General features: G+C 46.9%; 1 protein-coding gene across 1 annotated transcript in view; it reads right to left on the bottom strand.

The window, feature by feature from the left end:
• Window positions 1-19,174, bottom strand: part of CFAP46 (cilia and flagella associated protein 46) — a 100,379-nt gene extending 81,205 nt beyond the window's left edge. Inside the window, exons 1-9 of the mRNA XM_088019923.1 lie at window positions 19,126-19,174; window positions 18,604-18,728; window positions 18,298-18,429; window positions 17,683-17,747; window positions 16,241-16,405; window positions 15,215-15,338; window positions 14,647-14,741; window positions 12,733-12,843; window positions 8,355-8,454 (exon numbers count right to left, since the gene is read on the bottom strand). Coding sequence (XP_087876049.1) covers window positions 8,355-8,454; window positions 12,733-12,843; window positions 14,647-14,741; window positions 15,215-15,338; window positions 16,241-16,405; window positions 17,683-17,747; window positions 18,298-18,429; window positions 18,604-18,728; window positions 19,126-19,174 — 966 coding nt within the window. The remainder of the gene's footprint in view (window positions 1-8,354; window positions 8,455-12,732; window positions 12,844-14,646; window positions 14,742-15,214; window positions 15,339-16,240; window positions 16,406-17,682; window positions 17,748-18,297; window positions 18,430-18,603; window positions 18,729-19,125) is intronic.
• Between the last annotated feature and the right edge of the window lie 850 nt (window positions 19,175-20,024).

Here is a 20,024-nt window from a genome sequence, read left to right as displayed (position 1 = left end):
AGAGAGAGGGAGAAGCAGGCTCCCCACTGAGCAGGGAGCCCAATGCAGGGCTCAATCCCAGGACCCCAGGATCATGACCTGAGCCGAAGGCAGACAATCAACCAACTGAGCTGGTTTTGAAAGATACTTTCCCAGTGTAGATTTTTAGGTAGATAGTTTTCTTGTTTTCATATTTTAAATATGTTGATCTTATGCCTTGTGGCTTGTATTGTTTCCAACAAAAAGTTGGCTGCCATTCTTACCGGTGCTCCTTAGTACATAATGTTTTCCCCCCTTTAAAGATGACCACATTTAGAATTTTGACCCATTATTTCTCAATATACTTTCTTCTACTCCCTTCTTTCTCTCCTCTCCTTCAGGGACTCTGATTATACACAAGTGAGTCTGCCTGAAGTTGCCCCATGGCTCGCAGAAGCTCTGTTTTTCCATGTTTCTCCCGTTTCATTCTGGGTGGTGCTTATCTTTTCCTCTGAAATGTCAACGCTGCTTTATTTTTTAAAAAAATTTATTGAGGTATAATTGACAAATAAAATTGTATATATTGAGTGTAAATGTGATGATTTGATATATGTATACATTATGAAATTATAACCATATCAAATAAATTAACAAATCAATCGCCTCACATATTTTGTTTTGTTTTTCTTTTTAGTGAGTATGCCTAAGATCTACTCTTTAGGAACTTTCAAATATACAACACAGTATTATTATTATTTTTTTTTAAAGATTTTATTTATTTGACAGAGAGATTGACAGCAAGAGAGGGAACACAAGCAGGGGGAGTGGGAGAGGGAGAAGCAAGCTTCCCGTGGAGCAGGGAGCCCGATGCGGGGCTCGATCCCAGGACCCTGGGACCATGACCTGAGCCGAAGGCAGACGCTTAATGACTGAGCCCCCCAGGTGCCCCTACAACACAGTATTATTAACTACAGTCACCAAGCTGTACATTAGAACCTTAAAACTTATTCCTCTTATAACTAAAACTTAGTCCCGTTTGACCAACATCTCCCCGCTTCCTGCACCCCCTAGGCCCTAGCAAGCACCATTTTATTCTGTTTCTCCATCTGGCTACTTTCACTCAGCATAATACCTCTAGACTCATCCATGTTGCCACAAATGGCAGGATTTCCTCTGTGTGTGTGTACACATACACAGTCTGTATTATATAATTATATATATATATAACTATGTTGTCTATAGACTGTGTATTTCTGTGTGTACACACACATTTTCTTTACCCATTCATCCACTGACAGGTTGTTCCCATATCTTGGCTATTGTGATTAATGCTTCAGTGAACACGGGGGTACAGATATCTCTTTGAGATACTGATTTCACTTCCTTTGGATATATTCCCAGGAGTAGAACTGCTGGATCATACTGTTGTCTATTTTTAATTTCTTAAGGAACTTCCCCACTGTTTTCCATAATGGCTGTACCAATTTACATTCCCACCTAAAGTGTACAAGGGTTTCCTTTTCTCCACATCCTTGGGCATCTGAAGTGGGGTAGAAGCCAATACTTGTTACCTCTTATATTTTTGATAACAGCCATTCTAACAGGTATAAGGTGATACCGTGGTTTTGATTTGTATCTCCCTGATGATGAGTGATGTTAAGTACCTTTTCATGTACCGGTGGTTGGCCATTTGAGTATCTTCCTTGAAAAAATGTTTACTTGGGTCTTTAGCTCATTTTATTCATTAGATTATTTGGGGGTTTTTGCTACTGAATTGTATGAGTTCCTTATATATTTTAGATATCAATCCCTTATCAGATACATGGTTTGCAAATATTTTTCTCCTGTGTCATAGGGTGCCTTTTCACTGTGTGGACGGTTTCCTTTGCTGTGCAGAAGCTTGTAGTTTGATGTAGTCCCACTTGTTTACTTTTGCTTTCGTTGTCATATTCAAAAAATTGCCAAGACCAATGTCAAGAAGCTTTTTCCCTATGTCTTCATATAGAAGGAGTTTTATGGTTTCAGGTCCTAAAGGTCTTTAAACCATTTCCAGTTAACTTTTGTGAGTGGTGTAATATAGGGGTCCAATTTCATTCCTCTGCATGTGGACGCCCAGTTTCCCCATCTTGTGTTATCAGTGCGCTTGTCAAAGACATTAATGTGTGTGGGTTGATTTCTGGGCTCTCAATTCTATGCCATTGTTCTATGCATTTACTTTTAAGCCAGGACCACACTGTTCTGATCACTACAGCTTTTTAACATAGGTGCACATCAAGAAGTGTGATGCCTCCAGCTTTGTTCTTCTTTCTCAAGAGTGTTTTCGCTCTTCAGTGGTTCCATACAAATTTTAAGACTTTTTAAAAATTTTTGTGAGAAAGGCCATTGGAATTTTGATAGAGATTGCGTTGAATCTGTACATGGTTTTGGGTAGTATAGACATTTTAATAATTTTAATTCTTTCAATCCATAAACATTGACTATCTTTCCATTTATTTGTGTCTTCCTCAATTTCTTTTATCAGTGTCTTATAGTTTTCAGTGTATAGGTTTTCCACTTCCTTGGCTAAATTTATTCCTAAGTATTTATGGTTTTTGATACTATTATAAATGGGATTGTTTTCTTAATTCCTCTTTCAGATAGTTCATTGTTAGTGTACAGAAACAACTGATTTCTGCTGATTGTGAATTTTGCAACTTTACTGAATTTGCTCATTAGTTCTAACAGTTTTTGGTGGAATTTTCCCTGTAGCTTTTCACCATGGAGTATGATGTGAGCTGTGGGCTGGTCTTAGATGACCTTTGTTATGTTGCGATAACATTCTTTCTATACCAAATTTGTTGGGAGTTTTATCATGAAAGGATGTTGAATTTTGACAAATGCTTTTCTTGCATGTGTTGAGATGATCATATGGCTTTTATCCTTCTTTCTGTTAATATGTTGCATCACATTTATTTGATTTGTCTGCGTTAAACCATTTTTGCATCCTCAGGATAAATCATACCTGATCTTGGCATATGATCTCTACAATGTGCTGTTGAATCTAGTTTGCTGGTATTTTGTTGAGGACTTTTGCATCCATGTTCATCAGGGATACTGGCCTGTGGTTTTCTTTTCTTGTGGTGTCTTTGTCTGGCTTTGCTACCAAAGCGATCGAGGCCTTAAAAATGAGTTGGGGAGTGTTCCTTTCTCTTCAGTTTTTTTTTTTTTTAAGCGTTTTTAAAGGATTGGCATCAATTCTTCTTTAAATGTTTGGTATAATTCACTAGTGAAGTCATCTGGTCCTGGGCAGTTCTTTGTTGGGAGATTTTTTATTACTATTTCAAACTACTTACTAGTTATCAGTATATTCAGATTTCCCATTTCTTCATGATTCAGTCTTGGTAGATTGTGTGTTTCTATAAAACAGCCAGAAAAGAAGATGATAATAATAAGTCCTTACCTATTAACAATTACTTTAAATATGAAGAACGAAATTCGCCTATTAAAAGACAGAGTACTGAATGTATTAAATTTTTTCTAAAAAGACCCAACTATCTGCTGCCCACAAGAGACTTACTTCAGCTACTTTCTTATAGGTTATCCATCTTGTTGGGGTATAATTTTCATAGTGTTCTCTTATGATCCTTCATATCTCTGTGGTATCAGTGGTAATGTCCCCTCTTTCATTTCTAATTTTATTTGAGTCTTCTCTTCTATATATGTCTATTAAGCCCATTTGGTCTCAAGTGTAGCTCAAGCCCAATATATCCCTAATGATTTTCTGTTTGGATGATATATCCACGTTGAAAGTGAAGTCTTGCATATCCCTGCTATTATTGTGTTGCTGTATATTTCTGCTTTCAGATCTGTTACTACTCGCTTCATGCCGTTAGGCGCTCTAATGCTGGGTATGTATGTATGCACAATTGTTACATTCTCTCGATTAATCAATTGTTTATCATTATATAATGATCTTTTTGTCTCATTACTTTTTTTTTTTTTACTTTTGGATAAGTAAGTATAGCTACTCCTGCTCTTGTGGTTACCATCTACATGGAATATCTTTTCCCATCCCTTCACGTTCAGCCTACATGTGTCCTTAAAGCTGAAGTAAGTCTCTTGTGGGCAGCATATAGTTGGGTCTTTTAAAAAAAATTTAATACATTCAGTACTCTGTCTTTTAATAGGTTAACTTAGTCCTTCATATTTAAAATAATTGTTAATAGGTAAGGACTTACTATTATCATCTTCTTTTCTGGCTGTTTTATAGCTTCTTTTTTCCTTTCTCCTTCTGTGATTTGATGATTCTCCAGTGTGGTATGCTTTGACTCTTTTCTTTTAATCTTTTGTGCATTGTGCTTTGTGGTTACCATGAAGCTTACAGAAAACATCTATAGTCATGACAATCTATTTTAAGTTGAAACAACTTCACTCGAATCACATACAAAAATTCTACCTTTTTACTACTCCCCACTGCATTTTATATTTTTCATGTCACAATCTACATCTTTTAATGTTTTGTATCCATTAACAAATTATTGTAGCAAGTTATTCTTAGTAATTTTGTCTTTTAGACTTTATACAAGGTGAAATGATTTATACACCATTACAGTATAAGAGTATTCTGATGTAACTATATACTTACCTTTACCAGTCAGTTTTATACTTCCGTATATTTTCCTGTTATTAATCAATGTCCTTTCACTTCACCTTGAAGAACTGTCTTTAGCATTTCTTCGAGGGCAGGTCTAGTGTCGATCAACTCCCTCAGCTTTTGTTTGTCCGGGACTGTCTTTCTCTCTCCTTTGTTTCTGAAGGACAGTTTTGCTGGATAAAATATTCTTGTTTGGCAGTTTTTCCCTTCAGCACTTTGAATATATCATCCAATCCCTTCCTGGCCTGCAAGGTTTCTGCTGATAAATCCATTGAGAGCCTTATGGAGATTCCCTTGTATCAGATCATTTTGGTTCTCCTGCTGCTTTCAAAATTCTTTTATAATAATAATAATTTGTATAATAGAACTTTGGCACTTTTATTATCATATGCCTTGGTGAAGTCTTCACTGGGTTGAATCTCTATGAGACCTATGAGCTTCGTGTACTTGGATGACCAAACCTCTTCTCCAGATTTGGGGGGTTTTCAACCATTATTTTTTTTAAATCAGTTTTCTTGCCCCTTCCTCTCCCTTTGCCTCTGGGACTCCCATAAAGCAAATACTGTTTTGCTTGCTAGTATCCCATAATTCACATAGGCTTTCTATTCTCTTTTTCATTTTTTCTCCTCTGGAAAATTTCAAATGATCTTTTAGTTTACAAATTCTTTTTTCTGCTTGATCAAGCCTCCTATTGATGCTCTCCACTATACTTTTCACTTCATTCACCGTATTTATTCTTCGGCTCCAGGATCAAAAACTCTCTATTTGATTGTTTTTTTAAATGATTTTTATCACTATTGAACTTCTCATTTTGTTCACACATTTTTCCTGATTTCATTGTGTATCTGTGTTCCTTGTAGCTTGCTGAGCTTCCTTAAAACAATTATTTTGAATTATTTGTCTGGCAATTCATATACCTCCATTTCTTTGGAGTAGGTTATGGGAAAATTGTTGTGTTTCTTTGGTGGTGTCGTGTTTCCTTGATTTTTTGTGTTTTTTGTAGCCTTGTGTTGATGTCTGTGCATTTGATGAAGTAGTCTCTTCCAGACTTTACAGTCCAGTTTCGGTGGGGAGAGACCTTCACCTGTGGGTGGGGTGAGAATGCCAGCGAGGTAGGATGTGGCTGGCAGCTATCATGCTAGGGAAAGCCCAGCATCATCGTCTCCATGCAGCTCCATCAGCTGAGGTTAGCCTCAGCAAAGACTGTAGGATTCTTCAACAGTCAAGGCTGCTGGTCTCTAGTTTCAAGGTCTGTTGGGGTCCTTGGTGGCGAAGGCTGCTGGGGACCTCCTGATCACTTTTTCTCCCACAGGGAATGTCATGGCCATGGGGATCTCTTTTGGCACTGGATCTGGGTTGCAAGCACCCTAGCAGTGGTGGCACGGATTTCTGGTGCACGGGCGCCAATGGAGCAGTCGTGGAGCTGAAGACTACACTGGAGTGCTTGCGCAGCAACAGCAGGTCTGGGGTCCTGGGCACTGGCTAGCTGACAGAAGCCATACTGTGTGTGACACAGGTGTGTGTCCAGTGGCCAGGAAGCCGGAATCTAGATCTAACTGCTTTAAATTCCATGGCAGGAACTATTCTCAGCCCTGTGTAACTCTGAAGACTGGTCCCCGGTCTCTGGTTAGGCGGGCCCCTCTCCACCTTGTGTAGTTCCCTTCCACACGTGCACGAATCAGAACTCAGCTGAAGACTCCAAGGGGGAGCCTCTGGAGCTCTCCAGAAGTCTCATTTTGTGCAGTTCACTCCTCTCTGGTGCTCTGTCCTGTGAGCTGGAGCTGCTCCGTCCTCCTGACTGCCACCTCCTCCTCAATCCAGGTAGACTGTCTTAGGTTTCACCTGTGTTCCCCTCCCTCGCTGAGTCTGCAAAGTCTCTAGGCAGTAAGCTAGGTGATGATGAGACTCACCCCCATTTGTTCCCCTCCTCTCAAGCTTTGCTTTCCTTCATTATCTGTTGTTCAGTGTCTTGAAAAATACTGTTTCATATATTGTTTGGTTTTTTTAGTTGTTTCAGGCATGAGGGCCTTTTACCCCAACTTGGCCAGAAAACGTTCATTTCTTTCACTATGTCAATTTCATATTCTTTCCCCCTTTTAAGAAAAGGTTCACTTATTCCTCAACAATCATACAGAATGACAAGTTTGTTTTTGTTTACCATTACTCTTAAGAGGATAGTAAAATGTCAGGCACTGCAGTTCAGTGTTGGAAATCTAACTCTGCCTCACAGTCACTTCTAGTTTCCTCGATTATGACTCTTCCCTCTTGGTTGATGTTGCTCCAAACGGATCCCCTGGAGTGACTCAGCTCTTGGACTTCTCAGCCAGGAGGCTCGTCAATGCAGGGAGACCCTCTGAAGAAACAGCTGACAAACCCTGAAAATCTGAACATGCCCTTTTAGGGAGACTGTAATGATGTTAACATCCATTCCTCTGTTCAACAAAATCTGCCGAGCACCTCTGAAGTGCCAGGTATTACGCTGGGAAATGGGGCTACAACAGCAAATGGATCAGGCAGGTCCCTGTCCTCCAAGAGGTTGTGTTCTCATAGCAAAAATGGACAATCACCAAGTAACACATAAACTTACCAGGAAAATATAACAATTCCAATACCCATAAAAAATGACAAATGTACGCTGTAAAAATGAGATATTCATATTTGCAGGGAGAAATTTAACACATTTCTCATAGAAATCAAGAAAGTCAATGGATAAAAATGAGTGCGGATGTAAAAATCTAAACCAATTAACACTGAGAGCTCTTTAATGGATACCTATAGAATCCTTTACTTAAAAAATGAAGACATCCTTTTCAAGTACGCACAGAATATTTACAAAATCTAAGAACAACAGATACTGAGTATATTGCAAAGGGCCAGTTGAGGAGAGGGTACTGTGATCTCAGACGTGCAATTCACTGGGCCCTCTGCATTTGAGTTACACATTTAACTTTAAAAAAAAGAACCGGCGCTAGATGTTTCCATGGATACCACAGACCATGGCAGCACCAGGAGGACAACACACTCCCAGGGGGGGTGTCCCTCTCACAGGAGGTTGCTCTCTGCGGATGGTCTGAGCAGAGTGAGACCCCAGTGCTAAGGCTGGGCCACTCTATGTGGAAACAGAAGATGGGAATGGAGCCATAAAAGAACTCTGAAGTCCTTCAAAAATAGCTACCCCCGCTGTTTCCATCCCCTGTGCTCTCCGGCCGCGGAGTTCTCCGGCCTCAGCTATACCCACCCCTGCACGCGCATCCCAGCTCCCCCCTCAGGCAGTCCTATCCAAGTCCTACCAGACTGTCAAGGTCCAAGTGAAGTTTTATTTCCTTTTCTAGAACAGTTTCCAGATCAACAGAACCACAAATATGACTGCTTTCCCTTCTGGTAAACTGTATGTCTTATTACCTGCACCATGGAAGGGACACTATGCTAGAGCTTTATTTAGAGGGAAACTTCGGAGAAGCAGCTGATATCTAAGAATCACAGGTACTTTGGGACTAAACACAGCAGGTGCCCAATGGAAAAGGCAGGAAGTGACTCTGGTGGCCACACGGACTGTGGCTGCAACGCAGCGAGAGTGCGTGAGGCACATGTCACATCAGCTCAACTGGGTGAAAGGCACATGTGGAAAACTGGCGGCACTTTACCAACCACATTGCTAGGCCCTCCTGTGGGAGGGTTTTGGAATTTCTTTCCCTCCCTTTTGCCTTTTATGTCCAGGTGACAATGAGCAGGTGCCATACATCCACAGTCACCCATCACTTACTGTGCTGTCAATATTCTTCAAGTCTGAGAGGCAGCCAGAGGAGATCTCCTCACATTTCAAGGTCAAAGAGAGACGAGCCAATTCAAAAAGCAAAAGAATTCTGGAAATGAAGAAACAAAAGAGCAATGGATCAGAGGAGGCATCAGGGAACATTTACCTGCATGTACCTGTAGGGGAGAAAAAGCAGTCATCGGTTAACCAGAGGCGGGAAACAAAAATAAAACAAACATCCTAGGTCCCCAAGCCCAGCCCCCGCCAGGCCCTGACACAGAATTTGGCGGAAATGAAGAGCTCCGCCCGCTGGGCGAACTGCTCCTCGTTCTCTGCCCTCAGGTGGGTACAAATGCAGGGAAGGAGGCAGGGAAACGCCCCGCACAGCCTCTCGGCGCCTCAGGTGTCACCGTCTGAATCATCAGAGCAGTGGGGGCAACACGGGCAACAGCCATGAATTTCCTGACTCAAAGCTTCTTCCTCCAACCACGGGACAAGCATCCAAGGATATCACTAGTCCAGGGCTTCATAGAAAGTAGCAGGCTGATGCTAACATCTATATGGGAATGCAAAGGACCCATGAGGGCCAAAGTGACTTCGAAAACAAGGCTGGAAGACTAGGCTACCTGATCTTGAGACTTAACGTAAACCCGTAGGAGTCCACGCCTGATCTAGGACAGGCCCGGGTCCTCCGCCTTGACCGTGACATCCTGGACCAGGCAGTTCTTTGTTGGGCACAGGAGATGCATCCTGCACACCGCAGTACCTTTAGCAGCGCCCCTGGCTGCCAGTAGCAGCCCCCACAGCGGCCACTGGTAGTCTCCAGACATGCCAAATGTCCCCTGGGACAAGCCGGTGCCCTTTCTGCCCTTTTTGAGCTAACCATCACAGTCTTACCCAGGACCCCAAATGGCTAGTCTGCTGTAATAACCGAACTCGGTGTTGCCACCCTCCCCAACCTGCACTCCCACCATCCCGGCCCACCTCCCCCTCCCCCTGCTCAGCCCCTGGAGCTCCAAGGACCCTGGCAGGCCTGGCTTGACATCCTGCCCTTCAGTGCTCCCTGAGCTCCAGCCACACGGACCCACTGCGCAGGTAAGGAGGGAGAACCCGAAAAGATATAAATCACTGGGTTTTAGTCCTTTTTTCAGTTTTAAACTAACAGAACATTTTTTCCCACCCAGAATTCTAGGCACAGAAGCCTGGGTGGAGGGGTGTCAGCAGGGTCCCTCACTCAGAGTTGGGAGCCTGAGGCTTTTAGACAGGAAGGACCTGAAAGCAAACACAGAAGGCAGCTCGGGACAGGCGGCCCGGCCAGCACAGGACACACCCTCTCCTCCAGGCCCGAGCAGCACCAAGCAAACACAGAGTGCACACGAAGCCAAGGAAACCTAACTGTCCACATCAGGAGCTGCCGGGCTCATCCCCGCTGGCCACACACAGTAAAAGCAGAAGTTCTTACAAAAGTAAAGCCACAGAGACACTGCAGGGGACAGAACCATTTTCAAACCTGGAGGTGGGAGGGCCTTGCTGGGCACACAGGTAGAGGCAGGGAACACAAGGCCAAGCCTGGCTCATGGTGGGGGTTGGGGGCACACAAGTGGGGGTCAGGGTATGCCGCCAGCTCTGAGCTGGGGCCACATGGCCTGGACTTCTGGGGGACCCGGGTCAGCCCTGACTCACAGGGCTGTTGGGCAAGGAATCCGCGACAGGCCCAGGACTGGCGGGAATAAATATGAGTTCGAATTATTCTCATATTAAATAAAACACTTCTGTACATCAAAAATTAGTTTTAAAAACCTAAAAGGTAAACAAACTGGGACAACTGATAAATATACTGGCGCTGGAGGGCTCAAATTTTAAAATAGAAAAATCTTCTGCAAGTCAATAATGAAATGGTTTATACCCTACTTATAAAAAATGGGCGAAATAAGTGTATAGGAAACTAATAAAGGGAAAAAATGCCAGGAAATGTAGGACAAAACACCAGCAGTCAGAGGACGGGGTGAGAGCAACGGCATGCCCCTCTCCTCCGACTTGCTCCGAGAGGATCAGAGAGGTCAGAGGCAAGGGTCTTCACATGCGTGCTCCGTGTGGCTTTTGCAGCATGCATCAGGGCCCCAGAGTCCCATTTCTAGAAACTTCCCCTGGAGCTGCTCATATCAGCAGTGAGCCCCCCCAAGGGAGGGCCCAGCTGTAATAAGGGACGCTGGAGGGGACACTGCACATTTGTGCATACACATGCCTATGCGTGTGCATGGGTTCTCCTAACCCGAAGTGCTCTGACTGACCTCCTAGAGGGCCTGAAAACCCACGTTAAGAGCTTAGTTGCAGAATATTTTGTGATGCAGAAACATGTTCACAATTCCTATGGAAGAAGTAGACTAAAAACCTATGTGATAATAATGTTGAAAATATACACTGATCCATTTTCAAACTTCCTATAATTACTGCATATTAAATTTGAAATAAGAAAAAAATGATGAAAATCATTTAAAGATTTATTTATTTATTTATTTTAGAGAGAGCGAGTGCGGGGGTGAGGGACAGGTAGGAGAGGCAGAAGGAGAGAGAATCACAGACTCTGCACTGAGCGCGGAGCCTGATGTGGGGCTCAATCTCACGACCCTGAGATCATGACCTGAGCTGAAACCAAGAGTCGGATGCTTAACCAACTGCGCCACCAGGCATCCCAATGATGAAAATCATTTTAAAAATATGTATATACACCACCCCTGGTGCATTAAATCTGTACAAATTCAAGAGCTGTGGATGAGTTCCTACAGGAAGTGACAACATGAACACGAGCCACCTTGTGGTCCCTTTCATCCAATCTACCGCAGGCGGCCTCAAGATGCCCGGTGACCCTGCTCCCTGGTGTTCATGGCCTGTGTGATCCCTTCCCTTTGAGTAACTCACTGTTAACCAACAGGAGACCTCAACCTTGGGCCTGATCAGATCCCAAACAATTCTGACTTCCCTTGCGCTGGTCAATTATCCCTTGCTGGCTCTGATAAAGCACCTGCTCGTCGAGCTTCAGAAGAGACCACGGCCCCGCCAACACCTGGATGGCAGCTGTGCCTGGATTCCTTTCCCACAGACACTGTGAGAGAATCAGTATGCATTGTCGTAAGCTGCAAGCTCTGTGGTAATTTGTGACGCAGCAATGGATAATACACCCCCTATATGAGTTTTCTAAGGCGGCTGTGGTGGACTACCAACAACTAATTGGCTTAAACAACAGAAATTCCATCTCTTACAGTTCCAGAGGCCAGGAGACTGAAATCAAGGCATTGCAGGACCACGCTCCCTCTGAGGGCTCTAGGGCAAGATCCTTCCTTGCTCTGCTGGCTTCTGGTGTTCGCCAGCAATCCTTGGTGCCCCTTGGCTTGCAGCTACAACACTCCAATCTCTGCCTCTATCATCACCTGGCCTTCTTCACCATGAGCATCTGCATCCCAAATTTCCCTCCTCTTATAAGGACAAAAGTCACTCATTAGTGCCCATCCTAATCCAGTATGACTCCATCTTAACTTGATGACATCTGCAAAAACCCTATTTCCAAATACGATCATGTTCACAGGCAGCAAGGGTCGGGACTTGAATAGATCTTTTTGGGGAACAGAGTTCCACCCATAACACCCCAAAATCAATGAATGACAGACTGAAAAAATACATAAATAATTATTATAGACAATGGCCAAAATGTTTCATGTGTTAGGAGTGCCAAGAAGTTGATGAGAAAATCATTGAGAACTCAAAAGATAAATTCTCACAAGTGGTAGTTCAGAGGCCCCCACATATGGCTGAGCATTACACCTCACGGGTAATTGGAGGCGCACAGATGGAAACCAAAGCAGTAAGATCATTTCAGCCACCGGGTTAACAGGGTGGTGGTGGTGTCCATTCTTTTAAGTCAGCACACATGAGAATGTGACAAAACAGCTGCTGGATTGGGAAGCATACCCATCATCTCGGTGGGAATAAACTACAGGGTACATTCTAGTTCTTTCTGTCAGCCTCTGGCTCAGCTCTCCATTCCTAGGAATCCAATCCAGGATGCCTCCTAAACGCAAACGGCACCCAGAGGATGCAGGAAGGCACACAGGATTGAAAAACTGGAGTGTGCTGGGGGTGGGGGACTACAGCTGCTGCGACGGTAGGCTGCCACTCAGAAAGCTGAGATGTTTCAGTAACTTGAAAAGTACCTATGCTGAGAAGCTAAATTTGACTTAAAAAGTACGATATGAAGCTACGTATCCCAAATGCTCCTCAAACAGTACAAACCTCAAGACCAGAAAATAGAGTGGAATCTCCACAATGGCTGATGCTTGATGTGGTACAATGATTATGTAGATGTGAAAGTGGAAAAAACACGAACACTTACTTTTCCTCTCTGACTGAAGGGAAGTGCTGGTTATTATAATAACTTAAATGTTTATAGGCCTTCTTCAGAATTGAGTTCACATCTTCAGGTAACTCATTCTTATCCAATTTTCTAGAATTTATTCAAACAATAAATAACCAAAATATCATGTCAGATTTGTTCAAATTATCCTAAGACAAACTCCAAGTCTATGAACCTGTGTTTCCCACTGAACAGAAGGCCTAAAAAATCCCTCTTCCTTCGTTCCTTCACTCTCCAAGATGACTTCTCACACCTCCTTACTCTCCTCACTCCCAGAGCAGCCTCCTTTTCCCTGTACAGCCCCTCTGCCAGAACCAGACCCATAGGAGGGCAACCTTGTAGGCTGGCTTTGCCCTTCATACCTCCCCTGTTCATGACCCTGCGCAGCAAACTGCCTCCCTCTGGACAACTTCCCTCTACTCACACACACACTGGTTCTCCTCACTGCCCTTGCCTCACACACACTGATCTCCTCACTGCCTTCTCCTCATATGCACTGGATCTCCTCACTGCCTTCTCCTCACACGCACTGGATCTCCTCATTGCCTTCTCCTCACACACACTGGATCTCCTCACTGCCCTCGCCTCACACACACTGATCTCCTCACTGCCTTCTCCTCACACACACTGGATCTCCTCACTGTCCTCAACTCACATGCACTGGAGCTCCTCACTGCCTTCTCCTCACACACACTGGATCTCCTCACTGCCTTCTCCTCATATGCACTGGATCTCCTCATTGCCCTCTCCTCACACACACTGATCTCCTCATTGCCTTCTCCTCACACACACTGGATCTCCTCACTGCCCTTGCCTCACACACACTGATCTCCTCACTGCCTTCTCCTCACACACACTGGATCTTCTCACTGCCCTCACCTCACATGCACTGGAGCTCCTCACTGCCTTTTCCTCACACACACTGGATCTTCTCACTGCCCTCCCCTCACACACACTGGATCTCCTCATTGCCCTCCCCTCACACACACTGATCTCCTCACTGCCTTCTCCTCACACACACTGGATCTCCTCACTGTCCTCAACTCACATGCACTGGAGCTCCTCACTGCCTTCTCCTCACACACACTGGATCTCCTCACTGCCCTCTCCTCACACACACTGATCTCATTGCCTTCTCCTCACACACACTGATCTCCTCACTGCCTTTTCCTCACATGCCCTGGATCTCCTCACTGCCTCTACCTCACACACACTGGATCTCCTCACTGCCCTCTCCTCACACGCACTGGATCTCCTCACTGCCCTCACCTCACATGCACTGGAGCTCCTCACTGCCTTCTCCTCACACACACTGGATCTTCTCACTGCCCTCACCTCACACGCACTGGAGCTCCTCACTGCCTTTTCCTCACACACACTGGATCTTCTCACTGCCCTTGCCTCACACGCACTGGATCTCCTCACTGCCTTCTCCTCATATGCACTGGATCTCCTCACTGCCCATTCTTCTCACACAGTGGCTCTCAACCCTCCTAATTTCCTCTTGCCACTTTAGCAGACAGCTGCATACGGTTCCATTCTTCCTTCACTTTAAACCACTACTGTCAGGGTTTTACCCAAATTAACTACTCCTGTTTTGCTCAATGTCAAGGTCAAATGTTAAGCCTCATATGGAAGGGCCTGTTAGACAGATCTCACCCAGCCAGTGACTCTCCTCCTAAACCACTTTCCTCACTGGCTTAGAAGCTACACTCACCCATGGGAAGCCTCTCTCTGGCTACTTCTAAGTAAAGGGAGACAAGGCAGAGCCCCATCCTCTGGGCCCAGGCCTCACCCTACGGTTCCACTCTCACTCACCCCCTGGCACAGCCATATCCCCTCTAGAAGGCACAGAGACCCTGAGTCAGCACCTAAAACTCCTAAACCACTTACGCTTTTAGCATATTAATGTGGTAAGTGACAGCCAGGCTAGCGGAGGTTTTCTTTTCTTCCTCTAACTGAAGCTCATCCACTAATTCATGTCTCACCTGTTATAAAATGGGACAGAATTATTAATTGATTTAAACAAATAATTAGGTAGAGATCCAGATATTAATTACTATTTTACAATTATTCTTCCTTTAAAATTAGTATTTGTAATGAACAAGTATCTCTTCATTAATTATATTTTATATTTAGTTTTCATATAGAACCCAAGTTGATTTCCTATACATGAAAGTTAGTAGATGATGACATTCCTCATACATATTGTAGGGTTTACAATTACTTTATATTAACAAATTTTCTGCTAGCCTTTTTTTAATTCAGTGCTGTTACAAGTGAAATATTCAGAGATCACAATGAAGGCAAAAGATTTTATTTTGTTTTGTCAACGTATGCACGATGTATGTATGCTTTGGTATCTCTCAGTGGATGGACTTGGTTGTTTTTATACACGGTTCTCCAAAAATGACATTTAAGAAAATTACTTCTACCTACATTTCTCAAAATGCCAACTTACCATAACAGAAAATATGTGTCGATATTTCTGTGGCACGCTAGCTTTTATAAATGGTGCTGCAGTGGCACAAAATTTTGCAGCCTCTTCCCTTTTTCCAGCTTGTAGATAACAGTCCAGAAGCTCCCTGGATAATATAAAAATACTGGATATTAAAACCTGATGAAATCATTTTCTGCTGCAAATATCTAATAACCAGGTTATTATGCATTTTATTATGTTTCACAAACTTCAGAAAGATACAGGGATCAGGCAGCTCCTTACCCCAAACCTGCAGCGTGTGGCTAAGGAGGGGCTGCAGGCAGGGGCTGAGAGAGCTATGCTACTCCTGGCGGGAGGGAAAGGAAATGTTTGCACCATAACTACCTCAAACATTTATAATAGCATTTTTAAGAAAGACTGTATTTATACTTATTTTCTGTTAAAAGCTCCCCAAATAGCTGTAAAGCAGATAAAGAAAGGCTTTAGATTCTGAATTCCAACTTCAGGGCAGATCCTCTGGATCCTCCTTGCAGACATTCACCCAGTTGCTAGCCTGCACATGGTGCTCCCCAGAGATAGGACAAGTCTGGCTGATTGCCTTCCGGTCCACTCAGCACAAGGATCATATGCTGACATCTCTCGCTGTGGCTTCTCAGGGCTGTCCCTATGCTGATGCACTAGGTGCACACTTCCCTAAACAGGGCCATTCTGGCTGAGTTTTATGTTGCTAAAATGTCTACCGCATTACAATTTACTGAACTAAGTTAAAACCACGAGCCAGGATTATGACACAAGCTCACACTTCCTGTGTTTTGAGTCTAAACATTCATCTTCCTGTAACACCCATATGATCAGGACACTGTGATTTTATCTATAGACCTCATCAGACAAGACACAAAAAACGTAATTCTAACTACAGAGTAGAAAGCAGTGACATCCACCCTGCAGTGGAACATAATCATCCCACTGGGAGCAAGCGGGCGGGAAGGAGGTCAGAGGCTGCCAAGCGTGGCTGGTTAGGGACTCGTGGCAGGGCATCCAACTCACAGCATCAGCTCTGCCCGCCACTCCTTGTCCTCTTCTTCAGTCTGACTTAACACGTTGACAATCTGGGAGAGGCTGGAGATCAGATGGTGATGATATCCCGGCTTGAGAAATGGCCTCACCATTTGCCAGTAGAGGACCGATGCGTTATACACCAGGAAGTAATACCTGCAGCGCCAGCAGAGGAAATCTGAGACTAGGTCCCGAGCCTGACTGGAGCCTGTTGGAGCGGCCTCAGGCAGGAGCCTCAAGTCCTCTGTCCCCAGTAGATGGCAGCAGCACCATCTGAGCTGCTCTGAGCCGAGGGCACCCACACCGCCTACGCAGAAGGGGCTGGAGGCTGCAGTTCAACCCCAGCCATGATGACCCGGCCACATGATTCCTGAGTCCAGACTAGAGATCTCTTCACCCATTCGCTAAAGTGATCAGCTCCCTGTCAAAATACACCAGTAAGTGAGGTCTCCTTTGGTTCCCAAGAGATAGACAAGAACAGGCAAGTGCAGGGGGAATCAAGGAAGGCTTCCTGGAGGAAGTAACATCCTGCTGAGACCTGAAATGTGAGGAGCAATCAGCCCTGAGAGCAGTGCAGGGAAACGGTCTGCCAGGTAAAAAAGAGGGAGAGCAGAATCTTTGGGGAACAAAGTCCCCACGCCTGTGCATGGAGGGCAAAGTGGTGCAGGAGGAGGGGTGAGGAGCAGGGACACCCCTCAGAAGGTGGGCTTTTTCCTGAGGGCTGGAAGGAGCCACTGGAGGAATTGGAGTAAGGGCACCACAGGGGCCAATTTGCCTTTCTTGCTCCAGGCCTCTCTGAGAGGCCAGCTCTGCCTTGTAAGACCCAGGGTGCATGGGGACGAGGCTCTCAACAGCACTGATCGGGAGCCCGAAGGAGTGAACCAGGATTTACGCTTGAATCTCCTTTAAATGGTGTATCCTACTTAAATAGGTTGTATTAACACCACTTTATGTGCAACCTTAACAGTTTCAATAATATTTCTTTTCGACGAAGGAAACATTAAGTAGAAAACTGTGTTAGAGTTTTAGCTGAATCGCTAGGGACAGGAGGCCTTGGCCCGGGCAATCTGCCAGAGGGGATAGAGGTGGGGGGGGCGGGGGAGGGCAGGGGAGGGAGAGGCTCTGATGCTGAACCCTCAGAGAGGCCCAGAAAGTAAGAGGGCCATGGAGACCAGCCAAAGGAGAAGTTCCCACAGAGAACACAGACAAAAGCCATCTGCATATCACGGAAACCGCAGGACACACAAAATCATGTGTGTGTGGGACCCAGCTCTACGCGTTAGAGACAAGCATACAGCAAGGACACAGCAAGGACAACCCCCCCCCCCCCCCCCCCGCCCCGCCAGTCTAAACAGGTAGAACCACTTGGTAAATCCTGGTCCTGTACCTTTTACACAATCCCAGGTAGAAATGGCCGATTCTATTATGCCTACCTGGGTTCTCCTTTTGCAAAGTTTATTGCCTTCATATACTGAGTCACACAATTTTCAAATTCCTCCTAAAACAACATAAAAAATGCACAATTGCATTGAATTTGCCACTGAAACATCAATCATTGCTCGTGGTCACTTCCGTGGACATTAAACCACACTAAGGACTGGCCTGGGAGCCCATGTGGAAGCAGCAGGAGCTGCGGTGCCTCGTGCGGTCTCAGGCACACCCGGCCAGGCTCAAGGGTGGCTGTCCTGGGCACAACCAGGGCACCAGGATGCAGACGCCAAAGGTCAGACAGGAGCTTCCGGGAAAAGCACAAGCGGGAAACTGACGATAAATCTGCTGGCTGAGCTTTCCATAAAGAGTACTTTAGGATTTGTCTAGCCTGACACAATTTTGGAAGCAGGGTGAGATTGTAACTCTTTCCACACAAGATGTAAAATTTTGAGGAGAATCAAGGCAGCCTCAGGGAAAACCTCAAGTGGGACAAACCATTAGGTATTCGTTTAGGAATGGGGACCTGGCGGGGTCCCACTGAAGGTTAGGGTTGGAAGGCTTCACCCTCAAATGGATGCCCGCTCCATTTGAGGCCTCTCACCAGGGGCATCTCTCACCAGGTTTTCGGTGGACTTGGGGGCACAGAGCTGGGCCCTGCACAGGTGCGCTCGGCCCAGGAACTGGGTGACGGGCCCCTTCACCTTGAAGTACATCTGGATGCAGTCGTCACTCATCTCCGGGTGCCCCATCTGCAAGACACCACACCGCGGCCATGAACGGCCCCAGAAGGGTGCCTGCGGATGGGGCGCCAGGCAGCGGCTCTGCCAAGACCTGAGGACGGCACCCCCGCCCCCAGGTGCTGTCTCCAGCTCCACCTCGTGCTCCCAGAAACAGAGACCCTCCTAGGACCCCCGACTCAGTACCTTCAGCGCCTGTTCTGCACACAAAACAAACAGGTCTGGGCTGAAGCTCTCCATGGGGTCAAACTCTGATCTGCCCAGGTTGGCCGACTTAATCAGCTCGTAAGCCCTCTTCAGGGACGCGTCATCTACCAGGACGACAGTGGAGAAAGGTCTGGTCTGGAGAAAGCCCGCAGGGCAGCACTGTGCACCGGGGGCCAGTGTGGGAGGGGGCCGGCGGCCGGCGGCCGGGCGTCCACCCCCGCGGCCGCACCCCCTCCCCAACCTCCACCAGGCCCGAGCCTCGGCAGCGGTGGGGGCAGGGATCCTGAGCAACCGGGATGGATGACAAGGCGGGGTCGCGGAGGTCCTACGTGGTGGTGGGGGGGGGGGAGTGTGGGTTCCGCGGCCTCCCCAAGGTGGGAATCCCGAGTCGGGCGGGACCCGGCCGCCCCAGGTCAGGGGTCTGCTGGGTCCGCCTCCCCAGGGGGCAGGGTCCTGGCGGGTTCCGGGTCCCTCTGGCTGGGGGTCGGGCCCCCCGCCCACCCTGCTGGCTCTGGGCGCGGGCCAGCTGCTGCGTGATGACCAGGTCCATGGCGCCGGGACCGAGCGCGCTGGGTTTTCTCCGGCTAGCCGACCGCCGGTGGTTGCCTAGCGACCGAGGGGGACGCCGGCCGATCCTACGGGTCGGCGACTGGGCCACACTAGTCCGGAGGCGAACCGCCGCCGGGAGACCACCCGGTGCGCGTTCTTCCCGCCCTTCCCGGACTAGGACGTGGGGGCGGGGGCGCAGCCCCGGGGCGAGGGGAGTGGAGCGAGGGCAGGGTGCGCTCGCGTCGGGGTCGTGCCCACGCTGGCCCGGGCGACCCCACTCGCACCGGCCCCTGCCCACTCCCCGGGGCGATGCTCCGGCCGAGCGGCCCGCGTCCCCCAGGTCAAGGATGCCCCTGGATCCGGGCCTGGCTTCCGGAACGTATTCCCGCCTGCCTTAACTCATTCACTCGGGCGTTCATTCAGGCATTGATTCGGGCATCCTACAGACCGAGGATCGTCCGGACAGCTGTTCGCCCCTGCCTGGGCGGGGCCTGAGCGTGCCTGGAAACGCAGGGGCTGCACCGGCTGCCGCGTGCGGAGAGGACACCAGGCAAACAGTGAATGCCTATCTAAGGGTCGGATCCTGAGAGGGTCGCGCAAGCACGGGACGGGTGAGCTGAGATTTGCAAGAGGAGAGGAGGCTCCCCACAAAGGCGGGAAGAATGGCACCTGAGCAGGAGGGAGGGGCGCCCGCGAGGGCGCGTGGGCGGGACAGCCGGGAACCGGGCTCCAGGGCGCTGGCCAGGGTGGGATCGCCAGTACCTCCCAAGGGTACTGGACGCGGTGCGCCCGGGTCTCGGCGTTTTCTGAGGGTGCCAGGTGAAGACTGGTTTGGAGAGGGTGAAGGTGAA

This window comes from Eumetopias jubatus, unplaced genomic scaffold, assembly GCF_037043125.1.
Source record: "Eumetopias jubatus isolate StellerSeaLion01/CBP00866 unplaced genomic scaffold, mEumJub1_p1.0 scaffold_17, whole genome shotgun sequence".
Taxonomy (NCBI): domain Eukaryota; kingdom Metazoa; phylum Chordata; class Mammalia; order Carnivora; family Otariidae; genus Eumetopias; species Eumetopias jubatus.
This window is presented reverse-complemented; position numbering and strand designations above follow the sequence as displayed.